The sequence below is a fragment of the Pogoniulus pusillus genome, chromosome 8, assembly GCF_015220805.1.
Source record: "Pogoniulus pusillus isolate bPogPus1 chromosome 8, bPogPus1.pri, whole genome shotgun sequence".
Classification (NCBI taxonomy): Eukaryota; Metazoa; Chordata; class Aves; order Piciformes; family Lybiidae; genus Pogoniulus; species Pogoniulus pusillus.
Genome location: NC_087271.1, coordinates 5,009,964 through 5,033,989, shown reverse-complemented (window position 1 = coordinate 5,033,989; position 24,026 = coordinate 5,009,964). Strand labels below are relative to the sequence as shown.

Here is a 24,026-nt window from a genome sequence, read left to right as displayed (position 1 = left end):
CATGCAGAGATTCAGGAGTAAATAGATAACTGTAGGCTATTCAAAAGATAGCATAATTACAAAACATAGAAGAGCTAGTGTTTTCTGTTTATGTTCCTAAACACATACCTGGAAATCAAATCATAGCTAACTCACTTGGAAAGTCCTGTCCACAAACATGCATGTTTCAGTCTACCAGGTTCTAAAAGCTTCTACTCTTCAAATGATCTATCACGGTGAAATGAAATGACTACACCTTAAAAAAACACCCCCCTGTAGTATTCAAGGTTAATATTTCATCACTCTTTAGTTTTGTGGTCGTTCCATTGGAACAGCCTACTGGCAGAATGAAACATATTTCCGTGGAAAAGAAACCATGAAGTAAAAGAGATGTCACTGAGGAACATTAGTGTGCCTGAATTTCTCAGAGGATGCTTTCTTACTGGGACAAATTAAGCTTTTCTCTAATACCTGGATTGTATCTCACTCATTATGAGTTATTGATGGGCTGTTGGTGGAGTCATCACTGATGAGTCTCACTTTCACATGGATCAAAAGAAGGGTATTGCTGAAGAATTATGGTACCTTGAGAAGTTGGCTCTTCATTGTATCTGAAAACATACTGTTTATTACACCTGGAAAGGGGAAGAGCCACAGTTACCAAAGGTGCTAACAGTAAAGCTAACAGTTGCACACTGTTTGCTGAGGTATGACTGTATTGTATCTTCCCCCCCTCCTTTTCTGTTATTTACATTTGAATTATGTCCCCAGCACGCTATCTGTGAGCATCTCAGATATCCTGGCCTGCATCAGGAACAGTGTGGCCAGTAGGGCAAGGGAGGCTATTCTGCCCCTGTACTCAGCACTGGTCAGGCCACACCTTGAGTACTGTGTCCAGTTCTGGGCCACTCAATTCAAGAGAGATGTTGAGGTGCTGGAATGTGTCCAGAGAAGGGCAACAAAGCTGGTGAGGGGCCTGGAACACAAACCCTATGAGGAGAGGCTGAGGGAGCTGGGGGTGTGCAGCCTGCAGAAGAGGAGGCTCAGGGGTGACCTCATTGCTGTCTACAACTACCTGAAGGGAGGCTGTAGCCAGGTGGGGTTGGTCTCTTCTCCCAGGCAACCAGCAATAGAACAAGAGGACACAGTCTCAAGTTGTGCCAGAGGAGGTCTAGGCTGGATGTTAGGAGGAAGTTGTTGGCAGAGAGAGTGATTGGCATTGGAATGGGCTGCCCAGGGAGGTGGTGGAGTCGCTGTCCTTGGAGGTGTTGAAGAAAAGCCTGGATGAGGCACTTAGTGCCATGGTCTAGTTGACTGGCTAGGTCTGGGTGCTAGGTTGGACTGGATGATCTTGGAGGTCTCTTCCAACCTGGTTGATTCTATGATTCTCTGTAGGTGAACAGACCCTTTAGGCAAGGAAGGATCATTGTGCCTAGGCTCTTTCATAAAATTAAGAGACTAAAGCCAGTGAGACTGAAATCTAAATTTTGGCTTCATTGTCCTTAGGCTCTTAATTTTGGCCTCACTTCAGGTAGTTGTAGGCAGCAATGAGGTCACCCCTCAGCCTCCTCTAGGCTAAACAATCCCAACTCCTTCAGCCTCTCATCTATGCTTTATAAGCCATTTGTACAGAAAGATAAATATTTTGGTCTAAGTGGGCCTTCCCCTGAACAATTTCATATGGGAATGAATTTTATAGCCACCAGCTTCCACTATAATCACTTCTCTGGCAGTCATTTAAGTAAATCCAAATGTTTTGAACCAGACCTGACCATTCCTATGCAGATTCTGTTGCATCTGATACTTATCCCTGCGCATATAATGTACATCCTTCTGCTTGGGGTTTATGTGGTCATCTACAAGAAGCATTTCCATAGAGAGATGTGGAACTGCTAAGCACTTACACTGGAAACTGTGGTAATCCTTAAGATGAGCAAGCTTGACTAAATCCTCAGCACAGACTGTGTGTCCAAAGCTCTTCATATTGTTGTACAGTTTCTTACTTGGCATTTCTCTTGCTATCATACCCTGTATTGTAGTGGTAGCTGGGAACCTTTTCACAGAGAGAGGCTCAAAAGTATCAGGAAAACAAAGTAAAGGAAACAACTCCTCTGATCCTGTGCAGTAAGTGCCATTTATGTTGTATGACATTATAAGATATCAAAAATGACCCTGCTATTTTCACTAGATTCTGCTTTAACTCCAGAGGAAATGACTGAACAGTGGTGGTAGTTCTTAGGTGTAGTTCAATACAAAGGCATCAGAATTTGACCCATGTATGTAATATCTACATCAGTGTTAGTAGGTGTTGTAGACCACAGATTTGATTTCCAATGGGAGGCTGTAGAATGAAATGCAAGCTATGGTATTGTAAACTGTTGAGATGTGATGAAAATGTCATCTGGATTGTTAGAGAGGTTCTTTTTCAATCCATGAGCTTTATGTTTTTAAAAGATGTGGTTGTTAACTCATTAACTTTAAAGCATTGTCATAGCCTTTAAAATAGATACATCCTTGTATATATTGGAAGTCTACTCAATGCTGGAATTCCATTTTTGCACTTCTGAAGTAGAAAACAGAGGAAGTGTTCCTCATGCAATTCACTGCTGATACTCTGTTCTGACCTGGCAGTGCACAGGTGTGGACTAGCATACAGTTTACAACCACTTAACTCCACTGAATCCATTTAAAACCCAGCAGAGGTATTGCTCTTCTTTTCTTCTTTCCCATTAACATGCTTTTACATAGATTTTAGTACCATTTCAAGTAGCTTAGGAAATTTCTATCAGTCTGTCTTTGTTTGTTCCCTTTTAAGGTTCCTATCAAAGAAAGCTAAAGGGAAAGCACAAGAAGATGAAATATGGCTTTGGAGTTATGTTTGATATGACATGCTCTGGTCCAAATGTTCTTATCCATACCACTCTAAATATTGTAAGCTTGCTCATTCATACCACAGTAATGAAGACCAGAATTTGGCTCTACAGTTCTAAGTAGTGTGAGTTACAAGTTTGGTCAGGTCTTGAGATGTCACATCAGTGGGTTTGGTTTTTGGCATGCTTTGCAACGAAGCTGGTGAGAGGCCTGGAGCACAGCCCTGTGAGGAGAGGCTGAGGGAGCTGGGGGTGTGCAGCCTGCAGAAGAGGAGGCTCAGGGCTTGCCTCATTTCTCTCTACAACTACCTGAAGGGAGGCTGTTGCCAGGTGGGGTTGTTCTCTTCTCCCAGGCAAGCAGCAATAGAACAAGGGGACACAGTCTCAAGTTGTGCTGGGGGAGGTCTAGGCTGGATGTTAGGAGGAAGTTGTTGGCAGAGAGAGTGATTGGCATTGGAATGGGCTGCCCAGGGAGGTGGTGGAGTCGCTGTCCTTGGAGGTGTTGAAGAAAAGCCTGGCTGAGGCACTTAGTGCCATGGTCTAGTTGATTAGACAGGGCTGGGTGCTAGGTTGGACTGGATGATCTTGGAGGTCTCTTCCAACCTGCTTGATTCTATGATTCTGTTTTTGAAGATCAGCAAGTTAGGCTGAAGCTAAATGAAGAGTTTGATACCTGGAAAGTCACTAGGACACTGGGGTTTCTGTCTCACCATTCTCTCTTCTAAAGTGGGATTTTTGAATAGTTCTCCTTTGCCTTCAAGAAATCCCAGTACTTACAAACACTTCTCCTCTGGCTCCTACTGTGTAGTCGGTTAGAGGCAGTGGAAGTTGCACATGTCCTTCTGAACTTTTTCATCCAAAGACATGCATGCACCATTGAACTCTGCCTTAAAATATTTAAGGAGAAGAATGTTCCCTTGCAGTTGGTTCTTTATCAGTGACAAAGTAGCACAACAGAAACTTGATTATTTTTTTCTTCTTGATGGTGGTCTGAAAGTCAGGAGGGCTGAAGCTGAAAAACACAAGTTTGCCCTGGTGAATGTGGGTTTCTTTTCCAAGGGTCATCTTGTGGCTTTGTCTGGCTCACCTGCATGAGGTATTCTTCAAGCAGCAGTGCGGTGTGGCCATAAACATTAGCACAAAGGGACCCACTTTGAGCATCTGGAGCTTTTAATTTGCCATGGCAAACAGAACTGAGTTCTCAAAGCTGATGTCTGAGTTGCATAAGGAGTATTAACTGCACCCCAAGAACCAGTGACCAGAGCTCATTGCATGGTGCTTATTTGTTCATTATTTCCTTGCCACCTTAAATCTTGGCACCAAATTGGAAAGATGCAAAAAGGCTAGAAGGTAAAATCATTTAGATGAGCTGCTTTGTGAACTGTAGAGAAGTTCTTGTGTGAGACCCTAGGTCTACCAATTATATGGGTTACAGTAATGTTACCCCACAAAAAGATAAGCATTAATCTTCATTTGTGGACCATGCAAACAGGCAAACTGTGTGGCCTTAAAACTGGGGCTTTTTCTGGGTGTTTCTTAGCATTCCCAGAAGTCATGTGGGACCAGAGTGCTGGAGAAGAGGCAGTTTACAGGGAGAAGCTTCTTCCAGGATACAGTGAATGTATAGAAGCTGGCAGAGAGAAGTCAGTTTCAGCTGCTGGCTCCCAGACTGCCGTCTTCCCTTACTCTGTGCATTGTCTTTCCACCTCTCAACCCATGTCCTCTAAGCAGGCCAGTGCTGACTGTGTGAGGGCTTATCCTTTATTCTTTAAAGAGGTCAATTCTAACCACTTTGGATCTAAATGCTTCTTTATTTCAAGAACTGTCTGCTTTTGACTGGATCCCTACATATCTGTTCCCTGTGGCATATTGAGAGCAACTCTGTCTAGTGCTTTCAGTAGAGACATTAAGGAGATCATTTGAAGATGCACAGTGAGCTCATCAAGAATTTTGAGACTTATGTCATGTCAGCCTGGTCAGGGCTACTGAATGTTAGCTCAGAGTATGCTGCCATAGTGCAGAAAAGCATTAAACCCCCATCAAATTCACTGAGACAAAACTTCCTCCAGCAAAGAAAGAAGGTGTTTCTCATCTCTATGGTGTATAGTAGCTTTACATGTGACACAGGAGGAGTTCAAGGAAGAAGTGCTTTGCATAGAGAGTCCAGTTTTCAGCTTGGAGGTTGCAGTAACAGCTGTGAGAGATTACCAGGTCTGCTACTTCCTAACTGAAATAAAGGATTGGTTGCATCCTTACCAGGGCACAAGCGAAATTGTTATGAAGAAGGAGGTGTTCAAGAAAAGCCTGGATGAGGCACTTAAAATCATAGAATCAACCAGATTGGAGAGACCTCCAAGATCATCCAGTCCAACCTAGCACCCAGCCCTGTCTAATCAACTAGACCATGGCACTAAGTGCCTCAGCCAGGCTTTGCTTCAACACCTCCAGGGACAGTGACTCCACCACCTCCCTGGGCAGCCCATTCCAATGCCAATCACTCTCTCTGGCAAGAACTTCCTTCTGACATCCGGCCTAGACCTCCCCTGCCACAACTTGAGACTGTGTCCCCTTGTTCTGTTGTTGGTTGCCTGGGAGAAGAGACCAACCCCACCTGGCTACAGCCTCCCTTCAGGTAGTTGTAGACAGCAATAAGGTCACCCCTGAGCCTCCTCTTCTGCAGGCTGCACACCCCCAGCTCCCTCAGCATCACTCATGGTCTAGTTGGTTGAACAGGACTGGCTGATAGGTCAGACTGGATGATCTTGGAGGTCTCTTCCAACCTGGTTGATTCTGTGATTAAAACTTGTAGATTCCTGCCTGATTTATCTGAAGGCTTGTAAAGAACTTCTTTGCTTTTTAGCTGTTGGTGGAAATTCCTGTCTAACATCCTTGATATAAATGAGGGAAGCAGCTTCCCTTACTTGTGATCTCTTAAGCCTTCAGTAAGTCAGGCACTGGAGATCAAGTAGTTGCTTTTTTTTACTCAAGTTACTGACTGCAATTTGTCAAGGTCCATTTCTAGAAATCTGTGTAAACTGTGGCCAGTATTTTCACTATTCACATTCTGTCATCTATTGACAAAATGTTTGTTCTTATTGTCTGGAATTTGTGGTGGGGAGATTGTTCTATTTGTATTCTCTTTCCTGTCTGGAAGCTTTTTAGCAGCAGAACTGGCAGGGAATAACGAATAATTTTGTTTATGGGCAAATACTCTCCCAGTCAGCCAGGCAAGGCACAGCCATTATGCTAAAAAATAGTCAAGAATCTGGTACAAATTATAGAAAAGAGCAAAGGGAAAAGAATTTTGCAGTGGTTGACTTGTGCAGCGACTTGGAATTTGAACTAATGTTTTCAGTGATATGTTCTACAGTGCTTTATAGGTGCTGCAAAAATAGACATTGCCTACCAAAAAAACCACTCTGTGACAGTTCCTTCATTGTGGTAGTAATTTCAGAGTTGTGTGGAGTGCCTCTAGGCAGAGCCCAGAGTTGTGTGGAGTGCCTCTAGGCAGAGCCCAGAGTTGTGTGGAGTGCCTCTAGGCAGAGCCCAGAGTTGTGTGGAGTGCCTCTAGGCAGAGCCCAGAGTTGTGTGGAGTGCCTCTAGGCAGAGCCCAGAGTTGTGTGGAGTGCCTCTAGGCAGAGCCCAGAGTTGTGTGGAGTGCCTCTAGGCAGAGCCCAGAGTTGTGTGGAGTGCCTCTAGGCAGAGCCCAGAGTTGTGTGGAGTGCCTCTAGGCAGAGCCCAGAGTTGTGTGGAGTGCCTCTAGGCAGAGCCCAGAGTTGTGTGGAGTGCCTCTAGGCAGAGCCCAGAGTTGTGTGGAGTGCCTCTGGACAGCCCAGAGTTGTGTGGAGTGCCTCTGGGCAGCCCAGAGTTGTGTGGAATACTTACAGACAATCCATTTCATCCATTAAAATGATTTAGTCAATACTTAACAGAGAGGTTAGAGTCTCAGAAGTCGTGTGCCATAGCAGGCTCTTCTTCTGAGTGTGTTTGCACATCATTCCTTGAATCTGCAGGATGTGTAGAGGTAAGAGTAAATTCAGGTGTGTACTGTATCATAGAATCATGGAGTGGTTTAGGTTGGAAGGGATCTCAAGGATCAGCCAGTTCCAGCCCTCTGCCATAGGCAGGGACACCTCCCACTAGAACAGGTCACTCAAGGACTCATCCAACCTGGCCTTAAAACACCTCCAGGGAGGGAGCAGCCACAACCTCCCTGGGCAACCTGTGCCAGTGTCTCACCACCCTCACTGCAAAGAACCCTTTCCTAACAGCTAGTTTGAATCTCCCCTCTGCCAGTTTAAACCCATTCCTCCTTGTCCTGTCATTACAAGACCTTGTCAAGAGTCCCTCCCCAGCCTTCCTGTAGGCCCCCCTCAGATACTGGAAGGCCACTCTAAGGTCTCCTCAAAGCCTTCTCTTCTCCAGGCTGAAGAGTCCCAACTCCTGTAGCCTGTTCCCATAGCAGAGCTGCTGCAGCCCTCTGAGCATCTCTGTGGCCCTCTTCTGTACTCGCCCTAACAGCTCCATGTCCTCCTTGTGTCTGGGGTGCCAGAACTGCACACAGGACTCCAAGTGAGGTCTGATGAGAGCAGAGGGGCAGAATCCCCTCCCTTGCCCTGCTGCCCACACTGCTCTTGCTGCAGCCCAGCACAGGGTTGCTGTCTGGGCTGCACTCACACTGCAGGCTCCTGTTGAGCTTTGCATCAACCCAGACCCCAGGGTCTTTTTCCTCAGGGCTGCTCTCAGCCATTCCCCACCCAACCTGGAGTTGTGCTTGGGATTGCACCAACCCAACTGCAGGACCTTACACTTGGCCTTGTTTAACTTCATGAGGTTGGCCTGTGCCCACCTCTCCAGCCTGTCAGGTCCCTCTGGATGGCATCCTTGCCCTTTAGAAGGGATACATAGAAGTAAGCCAACACATCTTAGCTTGTAACGAGCACTGGCTGTTGAATTTCTGTTTGATGATGCGAGCTGATGGATCTGAAGGGACTTGAGGAGGCCCATGATGTGAAAAACAAGAAGTTCCCAAGCATTTTCTCGTGAAGATAGTTTAAAATATAGGAAGCTTTCTGCATTCTAAGCTGATTGAGGAAACCTCAGATTTTTTTTTTGTTTAAAGAATATACTCTTGCTGGCATTCAAAGATGCTTTTAACCACAATGCTGAATTCTTCATATTTGGCAATGCCAGGATAAGCTAGTTAAACTTTTCACATCTGCTACTGATATTGAATAAAGTGACTTCTGAGATACTACAGTGATGAAAAAAAACATAGTGACTCTGCCTAGAACTGTACAAATGGTGAAAAACTGGATAGAAATCTTTACAGCAGTGTCACTTTGCCTATGAATTTGCACTCTTGAACTGGTTTGGAAGCAGTATTTCAAATAGTTGAACAGAGAGAGTGATTTGGCATTGGAATGGGCTGCCCAGGGAGGTGGTGGAGACACCATCCCTGGAGGTGTTCAAGAAAAGCCTGGCTGAGGAACTTAGTGCCATGGTCTGGTTGACTGGCTAGGGCTGGGTGCTAGGTTGGACTGGATGATCTTGGAGGTCTCTTCCAACCTGATTGATTCTATGAATATTTGTACACAGTGAAGTTGATAATTTACTGACAAAATAATAACAAATAAAAATAAACCCAAATAATAATTTATAATAAATTAGCTCTAGTCAATGCCACAATGCAGTTCAAAGTCATGATGGATGAGAAGAGGTCACATTAACCAAATACATTTTGCAGCTTTAACAGTGAAAGTAAAAAAAAAAAAAAAACCAAATCCCCTTTGTCCTTCCAGTTCAAGTTGTTATGAGTTTGCTAACGTAAAAACTGCAGCACAGTCTCAGCAAAAAATAATTGCTCTGTGGAAACTGTTTCCACTCAAAAACACCCAGGGAAGCCACCACAGCACTATAGGCTGGGGACTGAGTGGCTGGAGAGCAGCCAGGAGGAAAGGGACCTGGGGGTACTGATAGATAGTAAGCTGAAGATGAGCCAGCAGTGTGCCCAGGTGGCCAGGAGAGCCAATGGCATCCTGGCCTGGATCAGGAACAGTGTGGCCAGTAGGACAAGGGAGGTTATTCTTCCCCTGTACTCAGCACTGGTCAGGCCACACCTTGAGTACTGTGTCCAGTTCTGGGCTCCTCAATTCAAGAGAGATGTTGAGGTGCTGGAACATGTCCAGAGAAGGGCAACAAAGCTGGTGAGGGGCCTGGAGCACAAATCCTATGAGGAGAGGCTGAGGGAGCTGGGGATGTGCAGCCTGGAGAAGAGGAGGCTCAGGGGTGATCTTATTGCTGTCTACAACTACCTGAAGGGGCATTGTAGCCAGGTGGGGGGTGGCCTCTTCTCCCAGGTAACCAGCAATAGAACAAGGGGACACAGTCTCAAGTTGTGCCAGGGTAGGTATAGGCTGGATATTAGGAAGAAGTTCTTCACAGAGAGAGTGATTGGCATTGGAATGGGCTGCCCAGGGAGGTGATGGAGGCACCGTCCCTGGGGGTCTTCAAGAAAAGCCTGGATGAGGCACTTAGTGCCATGGTCTGGTTGATTGGATAGGGCTGGGTGCTAGGTTGGACTGGATGATCTTGGAGGTCTCTTCCAACCTGGTTGATTCTATGATTCTATGATCTGTAGGGAGTAAGAGAATGAACATCTCATTTTTGTCTAAGAGAAAAGGTCTGCAGTAGGGAAATTGTGTTCTCTCTCTGCTGCTATTGAAATGTTAGTTCAGTACTTGGCCCTTTTGCCACGGTGAACTTTTATAGAGTAAGGATTTGTTGTTTGGTTTATGTGTATATATTCCCATTGGAATGGGCTGCCCAGGGAGGTGGTGGAGCCACTGTCCCTGGAGGTCTTCAAGAGAAGACTGGATGAGGCACTTAGTGCCGTGGTCTGGTTGACTGGATAGGGCTGGGTGATAGGTTGGACTGGATGATCTTAGAGGTCTCTTCCAACCTGGCTGATTCTATGATTTTATTGTAACACTTGGAAAATGTGAGTCTAATTTTGATTTTCTTTTTTGAGGAGAAAAGGCATTCTGTAAGTTGGTTTTACTCAGTCTACAACAGAGTGTGGTCACTGGACCACAGTTGACTGGACAGGTTGGGCTGGATGATCTTGGAGGTCTCTTCCAACCTGGTTGATTCTATGATATATAAAATAAATATTCATGCAGCTCTGGATTTCCATTTCAAATAGCTGCACACAGAGCAAAAATGCAACCTGATTGTACTCAGGCTCTGAAGTACAAACCAAGTCTGTTTGAATTGTAACTGGGAAATAATGAAAGACTGCTTCAGTCCATTCAATCCTTGCAGGCAAAGCAGGGGCATTTTTCCTTTCTTCCACTGGATAAGAAACAAGATTGGCATCTTTCTTATCTCTTTGTGTCTGAGCAAGCAGTCATCAATAATCAGAATACATTTCAGTGTTGGAAACAGATGGGTTTCTGATAGCAGATTGTTATTGGTAGCTGAATGCTTCTGAAACTTCTGTGTAAACCTTTAATTATGCTTAGAAATCACTCGTTGAAAGAATGTGTTGTGAGCTTCAGATGCCAAGATTCTGCTTTTGGGAAAAGGTGATTTTTTTTTCAGCCTGGGGTCAAGCAGTTTGAAAATCTGATGCTAACAACTACATTGGCTGGAATGAGCTCATATGTGTTTTTAAATGAATAATCCTGGTAATATTCTTGTGTGTATAAACACATGCAATAAATCAAATAGCATTTTTTGTAGAGGCTGTATGTTGAAGAGCTGCAAGATGAGTGAATTTGTTTGTTTTCTTTGTTAGCTGAACCTGTTGATGTGCTAAAAGCGTTAGAATTTCACAGTTCTCCAGAAGGAATCTCAAGAACAGCAGGATTTTGTACAAACAGAAGGGATTCAAAAGGATCAGATGTCGCCTACAGGGTCTCAAAAACTGCACAGCTGAGTGCCCCAACAAAGCAGCTGTACCCAGGTAAGATCCTCAGGAATCTATTACTTACTGCTTAGGTTTGTGTGGTATCAAAAGCACAATGTGTAGTCCATCATCAGTATCCAAACCCACTTCTAGACTTAGGCCTGTGTATGAATGAGAGGATGTGCCCTTTACCTGCTGAATCAAACTGTTCTTTGACTTACATAGCTTTTCAGAAGTTTGTCTCACTGTCAGAACTGACCACTTCATATAATAAGTCATATTACCTGGTCTTGCAGGATGGAGTCTGATGGAAGGCTTATTTGGTGGCTGCAGCACATTTCCTCCAGTTTCAGTAGTCTGTTTAAAGGCAGCGCTTCCTGGAGGAGTGCTGTGGTGATAGGAATGAGTTGTGGTTGGCCATTGCAAAATCATTCCCAGAAGTACCATCTGTTAAGAATTACCTAAGAGTATCTGGGTATTTGGGGAACTAAATGAGGCTTGTTGTGGATAGCAGGTAATGTGATACCATCTTCTCTCAGATTTCTCTACAATGAGACAAATCATGTTCTGAAAAGATTCTGTGACCCTTTGTGCTAGTTTGAAGCTAGCTGGAATGTTTTGGTGAGAAAAACTAGATTACAGGCTGTGAAAGGAGAACAGTGGTGATGTCTGCTTCACTCATAGGCTTGCTGAGATGTATGAGAAGAAAAATCAAGACATAGATAAGGCTTTCACTTCTCCAGCTGGAGAGCTTGGAGCTGCATCTCTCTAACCTCACCCCCTGTTTCTTTGGCTGATCCACTTTGCTTCCTAACCCCCTGGCTGAACCTCCATTCTTCCTTGGGACTGGGGTAAGGCTGAGAGGGGTAGGGGGGAAGGTGGAAGGGAGATTGGGAGCCCCTTCTGGGGACTCAGGTTTCTGGAAGGGCTGTTGTGTTTCTGTATTTCTTTTAACCTTGTATATTTCTGTATATACTGTAAATCTCTGCTTGTATATTCTGCTAAGCTGTAAATATCAGCTTCATTCAATCTCCAGAGCTGGCTGAGTCTAGTCTGGGTGATTTCCAAAGTGTGTGTGGGGGGCAGGGAACACCCAAACCATCACACCCTAGAGCAAAGACTTTTATTCCATGATCGTACTCTCACTTGCTGCTTGACCCAAAATGTTGAGGAAAATGATAAGAATATTATTAACCCCCCAAAATCGTGGGATGTTTAATTTGTCTGGTTTGATACATCATGCAGAATTGGAATTATTCTGTCTATAAATGTACAGAAAAGATGCTAGCAGAGAAAAATACTTTCTTTTTTGTCCTTCTAAGCAGCAATCATAGATGTCACCTCAGCTCTATATGAGAGGAGGAAACATACAGTGTTTTGTGGTAATAATGCTATGCACAGTTCAAGCACAGCTTATGTGTTCACTTAACTCCTTATAGATCACAGGCTCACAGGATGTTAGGGGGTGGAAGGGATGCAAGGAGATGATCAAGTCCAACCCCTCTGCCAGAGTAGGACAATACTATCTAACACAGATCACAGAGGAACACATCCAGACAGGCCTTGAAAGTCCCCAAAGAAGGAGACTCCACAACCTCTCTGGGGAGCCTGTTCCAGTGCTCTGGGACCCTTACAGTAAAGAAGTTGAGGTGGAACCTCTTTTGCTGCAACTCACACCCGTTGCTCCTTGTCCTATCCCAGGGAGCAGTGAGCAGAGCCTGTCCCCCTGCTCCTGTCCATCCTTTAGGTACTTACAAACATTTATCAAATCCCCTCTAAGTCTTCTTTTCTCCAGACTAAGCAGTCCCAGGTCCCTCAGCCTCTCCCCATAAGCCATGCCCTCCTGTCCCCTAATCATCCTCATAGCCCTCTGCTGGACCCTCTCCAGCAGATCCCTGTCCCTCTTAAACTGGGGAGCCCAAAACTGAACACAGTATTCATTATGGGGTCTCATCAGGGCAGAGCAGAGTGGAAGGAGAACCTCCCTTGATCTGCTGGACACACTCTTCCAAATACACCCCAAGATCTCATTGGCCTTCTTGGCCACAAGGGCACATTGCTGTGCCATGGGTAACTTGTTAGCCACCAGGACCCCCAGGTCCCTCTCCACAGGGCTGCTTTCCAGCAGATCACCTCCCAGCCTGTACTGGTGCAGTTTATTATCCCTTTCCAGATGCAGGACTCTGCACTTGTCCTTGTTGAACTTCATCTGGTTCCTCTGTGCCCTACTCTCCGTCTGTCCAGGTCTCTCTGGTTGGCCACACAGCATTAGTTTACTTCTTTGTTCATAGAGGAAAATACTACCAAAGCTCAGTACAGAAATTGTTATTGTATTTGAACACATTCCTTCAGTTTTTAATATTGTCAAGCAAGTTGCATGTATCAGAGCTATCCCACTGCAAGTACTGCTCACTGAATGCCACCTCACAGTCCACAGCGTCTCACTGCTTTTAGTGTGATGTGTGTAATGAATTGCTGCTTCACCTTGGTAGCAGCACAGTCTCACCAACTGGCACCTTTATATTCTGAGGTTTAGAACATGCATCACTGAAGCCAAGGGGTACAATAGAAGACTTTAAATGAACATCCCAATAAATTGGACAGAAGCTTAAACTGCAATCCCTGCTAGTTTTTGCAAGTTAGAACAGTGGAAGCACCTTCTCTTAAATCAAAACCAGAGAATCTAGAGCTGGAAGCCTGAGAGTTTGGGTTGACTTGCACATGCTCATGAATCAAGTTGTAGCATGAAGTGGAGATCTGGCAGCTGCAGTAACAACTATTTATGTGATTCTTGAGTGCCAGAACAAATAAGTACCTCATGTTGTTGGCTGACATCTACATTTCTATAGCCTTTGACTGCCTGGGTTTAAGTCCTTTCAGCTTCTGTTTTACAACTGCTATGAATTTGCTTGATGTTGCCAATCTGTTGTAAGACTTCTGTGTGCAGGTGACAAAGAGAAAGTGTTAGAGGTGATCATGGCCATTACTCCCGTTCCAATCTTTCACAACAGGCATCTTTTCACTTCAAGAAATCCTTATTTTCAGATTATTCTTGAAGATACCTGAGTGATCTCATCCGTTTTCCTTAGTGCTCAGTAGTAGTGGCAATACTAGAGAGGATCCAAGACTAAGGTGTGAGACATAATTTGACTTCAGCAATAGAAGTTGTCATTCATCTGTGCTTGCTTCCATGTAACTCATCTGGAAGCACAGGTATGTCTTAGCTGCTGTAGCTGCAAGGGAGCTATGAATGGCAGCAGCAGGGAGCATTAATATATCCTGCAAGGGAATGAATGGCAGCAGCAGGGAGCATCAATATATCCTTCTTTTAGAAAGGGATCTAACAATACTGACCAGTTTCCTGGACTATAGGAGGCATTGTCACTGCCTGGATGATACCACATAATGCTACAGAGTTTTGTTGTCCTGTTTGTTCATATGCTCCCTCTTTTCCTTTCCAAAACCATACAAGAATGACAGCAGTGGCAGCTCAGATGTGTGCAAAATTTCCAGCAATTTTCCCTTCAATTACTAGTTTTGGGTTTTGTCCAAAGAGAACTATACCAATAAAGACCAAACTTAAAAGTGTTTGAGATTACTCTTATCCCAAATATGTGTCCAAGAGCTATACATGCATAGCAATACACAAAGTCTCACATGTTAGAATGTCATGAATTCCTTCCATTTTTTCAATCAAAAACGTGGTTAGAGGAAATTCACTTACAATTACACCCTGTAGCTGCAAGATAAAGCATTTGGGAATATTACATCATAGCAGTGATAACAAAAAGTACTGAACTGAGACACAGGATTTGTTTTCACCTTTCTAAGGAAGCTCCAAGGTTTTTCTGTAGGTTATCATAATTCTGTGATTCTATATCCTCTGTGTGAAGAGCACATGCCCAGGCTAGCTGAATTCATCTCACCTACCTTAAGTGTTTTCAGATTACTAATGCAGACAGGGCAAAGTTCAATGCTTTTCAGATCACTTCTTTGGCATTTGTTGGCCAAAGTCATCTTTTCTCTTGGTTTTCTTCAACAAAAGAAGCTTCTACCAAAGGGGAAAAGAAACCACAAAACAAAAACAACCACAACAAACCTAAAAAGGTGGTAAAAAGAACTTAAAGCAACATTGCAGCAGACAATATAATAAGCCAAAGTCTAGGAATTTTCTCTCATTTAAAGAACAGTGAAGATAATTGTATTGTGTTTTCATAGAGATAATGCCATCAAAATCTGCTCTTCACAAGACCTGCCTTGGAAACAATCTTCTGTTTTCTGCATTGTGAGCAGCAGTTTCTAAGTCAGCTTTTGCTGTTGAAGCATTTTATACTTGTACTCATTTCCAAAATGTGAGATAACTTCAGTAAAGCACATCATTAAAATGTGTTTTCAGACCATTTTGACCCACTCTCATGCACAGAAAGTTGTAGTTATATTCATTCCAACATTCTGATTAGATTCTAGTGCCTCTATTTCTTGCATGTCAAATTGCAGCTGAAGCAGCATGAATCCAGTGTATATGCTGAATTTTAGAATCTCAGTTTTGTACTGCACTTGTTAGTGAGCTTTCTGATGGTTTGCCCCCCCCCACTCTTGTGAAAATCACCCAGATTATACTCAGCTGAGCTGGGAATTAGAATGAAGCTTTATATTCACAGCTTAACACAGTATACATAGAGATGTGTACAATATTTATAGCTGTGGACAGAAATATACAAGTTAAAAAAGTAATACATAAACACAGCAGCCCTCCCAGAAAACAGAGTCCCCAGGAGTGGCTCTTGACCACCCTCCCACCTCCTTTCCACTCCTCTACCTTTTCCCAGACTTTGCCTTATGTTCAAGGTGAGTTTGGAGAATCGGCCAGGGAGGTTAGGAAGCAGATGGATTAGTTAGACAGATGGCAGGTTAGAGAAGGGAGGCAGCCAAAAGCCAGAGAGCAACCTGTGTTATCTGTGTTTTGTGTTCTTGTTTTTATCCATCTCAGCAAGCTTATGAGTGCAGCAGACATCACCATTGTTTTCTTTTCACAGCCTATAATCTAATTCTTCTCACCAAAACATCCCAGCTAGGCTCAAACTAGCACAAGCTTGATAGACTTTCATGTGAAGTGAAATGCATATTTGCCTCTAGATTCAACAGAAGCAGTGCTGCATGCAAACCTCAGTCCTTCCATTCCAAACAAAGTATTTCCACTGTTAATTTCACTCAGTTTTTGGTTGCAAAGGTTGAAACAATGATTGATGTATAATCTCTATGTCAAAGAGGTAGCATCAGGGAATTAAAAGACAATTAAATGTTCTTCTGTTCTACCTCAACTGCCTATTAAATAACACTTAACTGTGTGTTTAGTCAATGTTGTGCACAATATTATCCTCAAATATATACAGTCAGAGAGCTACTAAGACAAGTGGCTATCAAGGGAGATGAAATGCCTGAGAACATACATGCTGTAATGTGGACAGCTACTTGGTCAAATGAAATGGTAGTGCATGCTTCTGCATTAGGACATTGCTGAAAAGAAGACAAGTATGAAAAAAATGGAAGAGAAGTTCTTGGATCTAGCATATATTGCATTATTACACAAACTAACAATAGATTTGCAAGTCATGGCTTTAAGAACCATTGAATTATATCTCTCAGGATTTAAAGCAAGGCCAGATAGAAGAAAAGGGATTAAAAAATTCCTGGGATGATTTGTTGTTGTTGTTGTTGTATATTAATTTGGGGGAATTAGAAAGGCCATTAGCTTGTGTGCAGCTTCCTTGTGCAAAACCAGGAAGAATGGCTTCATCTTTTCTGACTTTGTAACTTTGATTGCAGGAGGAAATTTTCCAGAGGACTTTTCAATTCTAATGACAGTAAAACCTAAAAAAGGTATCCAGTCCTTCCTCTTGTCTGTCTACAATGAGCAAGGAATTCAGCAAGTTGGTGTTGAAGTTGGTAGATCCCCTGTGTTCCTGTTTGAAGACCAACATGGTAAACCTGCCCCAGAAGACTATCCTCTTTTCAGAACAGTCAACATTGCTGATGGCAAGTAAGTGTAACATTTTAATGTGAAAAATAATACCACAGACCAGTGCAGAGGTTATGATGATCTTTCTCTGTCTATATTTAAGTAAAATAATACAATATCCAATGAGTTGGGCTGCTGTGGTACAGAGTCAGCAAACCTTTGCAGCAGAATATAGTTCCTCCTTCAGATGGTGTGTACAGCTGCAAATAAAGCCAAGCCACCTTTCTTATTTACTAGTTCTTTTCATCAAGAGTGAAGTCTTAGAAGTTAAGAGTGAGTCATAAAAGTTAAACCCACCAAAAGTTCATTTATGAAGATTCTCCCTGTGCAATATAGGAAGACTCAAGGAATTGTCTCACTCAAAGGGCTGTCTTGTACATTTGAAGGTGATAGGCAAAATGAAGACAAGTTGACAATCCAGCATAGAATTTCTCCTCTACTGAGCAGAATCAACAGATAAATTAGATCATTTAAGATGCCTCAGTACAAGGAAATGAGGGAAGGTTAAGGTGGACAATTAATCTGAAGTGCTTGCAAGGACTTAAGGTGCGCCCTCAGTAGAAACCATCTCCAGACACCTGCTTGCAAGGACTTAAGATGCTCCCTCAGTAGAAACCATCTCCAAACACCTGCTTGCAAGGACTTATGATGCTCCCTCAGTAGAAACCATCTCAAGACACCTGCTTGCAAGGACTTAAGATGCTCTCTCAGTAGAAACCATCTCAAGACACCTGCTTGCAAGGACTTAAGATACACCCTCAGTAGAAATAATCTTGAGCCACCTGCTTGCAAGGACTTAAGATGCTCCCTCAGTAGAGACAATCTCAAGACACCAAATTTGCAGGTGTTGTTATTCAGTTGTTATTTTTTTGTACTTGCCTTTTTATAGACAAGCAGCCACTCTCTGGGAGTGTCCTTCCAGTGCTTGTAAATGGCCACTTCCAATTGCAGTTCAGGAAGTGCAGCCACAGCCTTCAGAGATACACAGAATTTGATTTCATTAAAGCAAAAGGAAACAAATCAGTAGAGAAGTAAGGGCAAAATAAATGTATTATGCCATAAAGGATTAAAAAAAAGTATTGGTCTGCTACCCCTTGTATTATTAGCTGATGGAATTACACTCTCAAACCTAAGCCTGATGCATTTTTCAAGCAGGAGTGATAAAATCAAGCAGCAAACTTTTTTTCTCTCTCTCTTTTTTTCTTTCTTTCTTTTTTTTATTATTTGCTTCCTCTAAATAACAAAGTTTTGGTGTGAGTACTAAAATGTCACTCAAAATGTAGAGAAAGCAAGGCTGAAATCAAAATGAACTTGATTTGGTACAATTTCCTGCAGTGAGACTGGACAACTTCTAAATCAGTGGAGTCAATCCTACTCACTGCAAGCTATGATTTCATGCTTTCAGCTTCTACATGCTTTCAAAATATAGACAGGCCATTTTCTTCTGACTCAGCTCTTTTATGAAGGATCTAGGACAACAATCTTCATCTCAAAATGAGCTATATATTTTAAAAGTGTAAACTATGTAATGTGCCTGAGGATGCATGCACAGTTTGCTTTTGTAATGCTCATGTTTAACCATGTTCCAGAGAAAACATGGAATTAGAGTTCTGGCTCAGTGATACTGTTTAGCAGTCAGATTCCATTAGCTTTGAGGTGTTCCTTTTGATATACTGAAGCTCTTTGTATCAGTGATCTGAGCTGTCTCTCTGACTTAGACAACCTTAGTGCCACAATTGCCAACTAAAATAATTTGATTCCAGTCTTCATCTTACCAGTCACTAATATGACAGACTCTGACACTTTGTCAGAGATTCTTTGATGTTTTGCTCCATATTAGTGTACACACTGGCTTGGTTTTGCTCTTAGATGTTTAAGTTGTCATAGCAGAGAGAGTCACTAAATTAGTGTAATCTCTCCTGATAGTAAAGTCTCATAAAGAACATAGTACAGTTGGGCAACTTGAATAAAACTGTACTCTCAAATATCTTTAGAGTAAGATTTGTCAGTATTCTGGATCATTTCATTCACTCTTTTGGTGAATATTTATGTAGGCAAAGCTGTTCTGGGAATATTGGCAAGCATTTGTGAGCCTATGTATCTAGAAAAGCACAGAGCTTGCAGCTGTTGGATACCTTTGAAAATGGCTTATAGCTGTGGGATGCATTCAAATAAACTAAAAACCATGCTAAAATTCTGGTGACTGCTCACAGAGAAGAGGCAGTAAAATGTAAATAAGAAAGATTAAGCTGCAGGATACATTTGCACAAGTAATTCCTTAAGTAATCTGGAAAATCAAACACCCATAAAACTCAAATGTAAACAGTTCACTCACTTCTAATCTCTGTTTACTAATGGCTAAAGCTTCAGAGAAGGGCAGCTTGAACTTCACCTTATACAGGATATTCACAGTGAGCTGTGAATCAGATTCCTTTGTCCTGAGGGACAGAAGTTATGTGGTGAACAAACAAGATACTGTGTACATTTGTATGTATGAAATAAAGAATGAAGCAGAGATGCTTCTAATTTTACCTTTGGCTTGATTGGTGCACAATCTGCAATAGACTCTCTTGAGAAGAACACAATGAGCTAATTTTAAGAGCATAAATGACAGCAGAATGATGTTTGAATTTAGTTGTTTAGTTTGGGGTTTTTTCAATAGATGGCATCAAGTAGCTATTAGTGTGGGGGGGGAATAAAGAGTGTTACAATGATTGTTGACTGCAACAAAAAGACTACAAAACCACTTCCAAGAAGTGACAAAACAGTTAACTTCTGTCCCTCAGGACAAAGGAATGTGGTGAACAAGAAGATACTGTGTACATTTGTATGTATGAAATAAGGAAAGAAGCAGAGATGCTTCTAATTTCGTCTTTGGCTTGATTGGTGCACAGCCTGCAATAGACTCTCTTGAGAAGAACACAATGAGCTAATTTTAAGAGCATAAATGACAGCAGAATGATGTTTGGATTTAATTGGTTTGGTTTTGTTTGTTTCTTCAATAGGTGGCATCGAGTAGCTATTAGTGTGGAAAAAAAAAGCGTTACCATGATTGTTGACTGCAACAAAAAGACTACAAAACCACTTCCAAGAAGTGACAGATCAGTTGTGGACACCAATGGCATCACTGTCTTTGGAACCAGGATTCTGGATGAAGAAGTTTTTGAGGTAAAACCCAATATTGAACAAATGGAATGGTTCTGGGTAATGCAAATCAGTGAGGAAAATGAGCCAAGAGCTGATATAATGTAGAAACTACCATTTGTGGAACCTGTCAGGCTAGGCTGAAAGAAGAGAAGGAGAGCAAAGAGGTGTCTCTGTTGGAAGATGTGACATGTTCTTCTGTCTTTCAGAGGATGTTGTATCTGGAGTGGGCTTGCTTTTTTTGTCTTTGTGCCTAATACAGAGATATCTGAGATATTTAGGACAATTAATCTTGGAAAGTTGAGTAGAGTGATACTGAAGCATTTGATTTCTGTCTCTGTCAAACCTTTACAGATAACTGCATGCTAAGAGTATCTGAGGAAGGGGGAGAAGGACCTGGAATGTGGTTTTTTTTTTTTTTGTGTGTAATATGAATCCATTATATTGTTTATTCCACTTACTACTTTTTCCAGTAACTGGAACATACTTTGGCAATACAGACATATATGTTTCCATCATTTACTGGCCAAGAAGTACATATAGGAAGGGTGAACTGCCTTTTAGGAAGTATATGACTGCCAATCATGAGGCCTTTCTAGGTAGAATCCTTATGCCCATGATTATTTTAACAGGCTAGTCATGAAACTTCCTTAAATCTACAGCACCAAGTTTCTTTTATTGTACTGTTTTGCAACATTCAGACCTGTCACAATTGAATTTAAAACTGCAAAAAATAAGGAAATATGGATTTATAGTTAACTTGTTTCATATACAGAACATTTGTCCCCCATAAATGTGCAGAGTTATAATCCTAGCTTTAAGCAGAGCATACAGTTGAGAAAGTGCATGGGCATCATGAGAGGAAATAGGGACTTTGAGTGCAGCACTGTGGCATTGTTAGCTTTGATTTCCATGGGCGTGACAAGATGTGAGCCTTTTGAATGGGGAAACTTCTGGGGTTATTTAGTGGGTCAAAAAAAGTGATATATTTGGTATTTGCAACCTAATTCACCTGTAATCCCCCAGTATAGTTTGCACATCTGAGGAACATTATTACCCATTTGAAGATGAATTCCATAGATGTTTTTTGTGGGACAGGCCCAGGAATTTTGGTGTCCACATGGGATAATTGCTTTCAATTTTCATTTGTGTTTCTCTCATGTCAGAAACCAAGTGCCACTATCTATGTAGTTGGCAATAATGTGTCAAAATACATGCAGTAGTAACAGATGTAAGGAAGAAGAGATGGGTAAAGGAATGCAACAGATGTTAACTGCTATACTGTGTTAGCTTGACACGATGTTAGATTCTAATGGATACTAAGGGAACAGGCCCTGCCTTGTTCCTGTCCCTTCAAAAGTTGTCAGAGAGGGAAGGGCACAACAAGAACATTGGTGCTTGGTTTTCTTTATTCAGTGCAAGTGCTGAATTTTGAGAAGTGCTGGAATAGTTGTCCATAACTGCTGGAGAATCAGCACAGCGTGTGATGGAGAGAGTTGTTTTCATCTTTCTTTTCATTAACTCATCTATCCACTAAAGGAGAAGCATGCTAGGGACCTTCCATCTCTGAAGTTGACTGTTATATGTAGTTTTAAATGTTAATAGGTTTAGGTTTTATATTTATAGTTTAAGTTATTAATAGTTATGATATTATGTATAGTTTTACATATTAAATCACAGGGTGTTAGGAGTTGGAAGGGACCCAAGGAGGTCATCGAGTCCAACCCCCCTGCCAGAGCAGGACAATGCTATCTAACCCAGATCACAGAGGAACACATCCAGACAGGCCTTGAAAGGCTCCAGAGAAGGAGACTCCACCACCTCTCCGGGGTGCCTGTTCCAGTGCTCTGTGACCCTTACAGTAAAGAAGTTCCCCCTTGTGTTGAGATGGAAAACCTCTTGTGCTGCAACTTACACCCATTGCTCCTTGTCCCATCGCAAGGAGCAAGTGAGCAGAGCCTGTCTCCCCTTTTGACCAGCCCTAAGATGTTTATAAACATTTATTAAATCCCCTCTCAGTTTTCTGTTCTCCAGACTAAACAGCCCCAGATCCCTCAGCCTCTCCTCATCAGCCATGCCCTCCAGTCCCTAATCATCCTTGTAGCCCTCCGCTGGACCCTCTCCAACAGATCTTTGTCCCCCTTAGACTGGGGAGCCCAAAACTGAATGCAGTATTCAAGATGAGATCTCACCAAGGCAGAGTAGAAGGGAAGTAGAACCTCCCTTGATCTGCTGGACACACTCTTCCAAATACACCCCAGGATCCCATTGGCCTTCCTGGCCACAAGGGCACATTGCTGTGCCATGCATAATTTGTTATCCAGCATTCCCAAATCCCTCTCCACAGGACTGCTCTCCAGCAGAGATCACCTCCCAGCCCGTACTGGTGGAGTTTATTATCCCTTTCCAGATGCAGGACTCTGCACTTGTCCTTGTTGAACTTCATCTGGTTCCTCTATGCCCTTCTCAGTCCCTCCAAGTCTCTCTGGTTGGCCACACAGCCTTCAGCTGTATCAGCCAAGCCTCCCGATTTGGTGTCATCAGCAGACTCTGTCCCCTCATCAGTGTCATTGGTGAAGATATTGAGCAGGACTGGACCCAGCCCTGATCCCTGGGGGACTCCACTGGTTACAGCTCTCCAGGTGGACCTAGCACCATTGACCACCACTCTTTGAACTCTATCTTGGTACCAGTTCCTAATCCACCTCACTGTCTGCTCTTCCCTCCCCGACTTCCTGAGCTTGCTCGCTGGAATGTCATGGGAAACAGAGTCCAAGGCCTTGCTAAGTTGAGGTAGATTACATCCCCTGGTCTCCCTGAATCTACCCATTCAGTCCTCCAAAGAAATTTTGTTAGAGAGGACTGAGACTGTTCACATATAATACAGAAGCACAGGATACCTAAGGGGTAAATAAAAGGATGGCTCTGAGAACTTCCTGTTCTCACAAAGATTGTTAGCCACTTAGAAAGATGAAACTTGGAGTCATGACAAAGACTCATTAAGGTAAAATAATTCCTACAGTAGCAGTCTCTTCTCAGTGCTGGTTTCCTCTATCTATACCTTTTGCAGTTGTACATACAATTCGTTCTGCTCTTTGAAGCCCCATGGAGAAAGAAGAGGTGAGAAGGGATGCAGTAGAAGAAGGCAGTTGTTTTTTGATTAGCAACTGTTGGAAGAGTCAGTGAGGCTGGATGAAGACATACTTAGCAAATTGGGACTTAAAAATGCAAATGATCAGGTTAGTTGGAGCAACCCCAAAATAACTACATGTTTCTCAGAGTTAAACTTAGGGGTCACTAACTCAGGCATGAGAATAGAATTGTAGCAGAGCTTGTTGCAACAGCTTCAATAAAGCTGCTCTTCTCTGGGTGTTTTTAGCATGTGCTGAAAGATGAAAAAGAAAGCTGAGGTTATGTAGTCTGGAGAAGAGGAGGCTGAGAGGGGACCTCGTTGCCCTCTACAACTACCTAAAGGGAGGTTGTTGTGAGGCTGGAGCTGGTTTCTTCTCCCAGATTACTAATGATAGGACAAGAGGAAATGGCCTCCAGTTGCATCGGGGAGGTTTAAGTTGGATGTGGGAGGAAGTTCTTTACTGGGCAGGTGTTCAGGCACTGGAACAGGCCGCCCAGGGAGGTGGTGGAGTCACCATCCCTGGAGGTGTTTAAAAGGAGAGTGGATGTGGTGCTTGAGGCTATGGTCTAGTGATGAAGGATGCTGGGGTGAAGGTTGGACTGGATGATCCTGGTGGTCCTTTCCAACCATAGTGATTCATAGTGATTAGGTAATGTGCTAAGCATTTGGTTTAGCCAGGGACTTATCAGTGTGAAACTAATGATTGGACTCCATGATCTTGAAGGTCTTTTCCAATGTAAGAAATTCTGTGCTTCTGTGATCAATTGTTTGCTGATATCTCCTACACTGGTGGGGCAAGTCGGTCTTTCACTTCCACCTGAGACCCACCAGGAGGAAAGATGACTTTGAACTCACAAAAGAAACCATCCCACTGTCTATTAAGTCACTTTAGAAGCTGACATTCAGCACTGAGAACAGCAGCATTCCTACCCTTTATGGTAGCACTCAGCTTCTCTGTATTCCCTACTTGAT

At 42.9% G+C, this 24,026-nt stretch overlaps 1 protein-coding gene across 2 annotated transcripts in view; it reads left to right on the top strand.

Moving 5' to 3' along the window:
• COL11A1 (collagen type XI alpha 1 chain) overlaps positions 1-24,026 on the top strand; it is a 172,414-nt gene that overhangs the window by 8,999 nt on the left and 139,389 nt on the right. For both annotated transcript variants that reach the window (XM_064147071.1, XM_064147070.1), the window contains exons 2-4: positions 10,648-10,815; positions 16,585-16,798; positions 19,783-19,945. In XM_064147071.1, the coding sequence (XP_064003141.1) occupies positions 10,648-10,815; positions 16,585-16,798; positions 19,783-19,945 (545 nt within the window). The remainder of the gene's footprint in view (positions 1-10,647; positions 10,816-16,584; positions 16,799-19,782; positions 19,946-24,026) is intronic.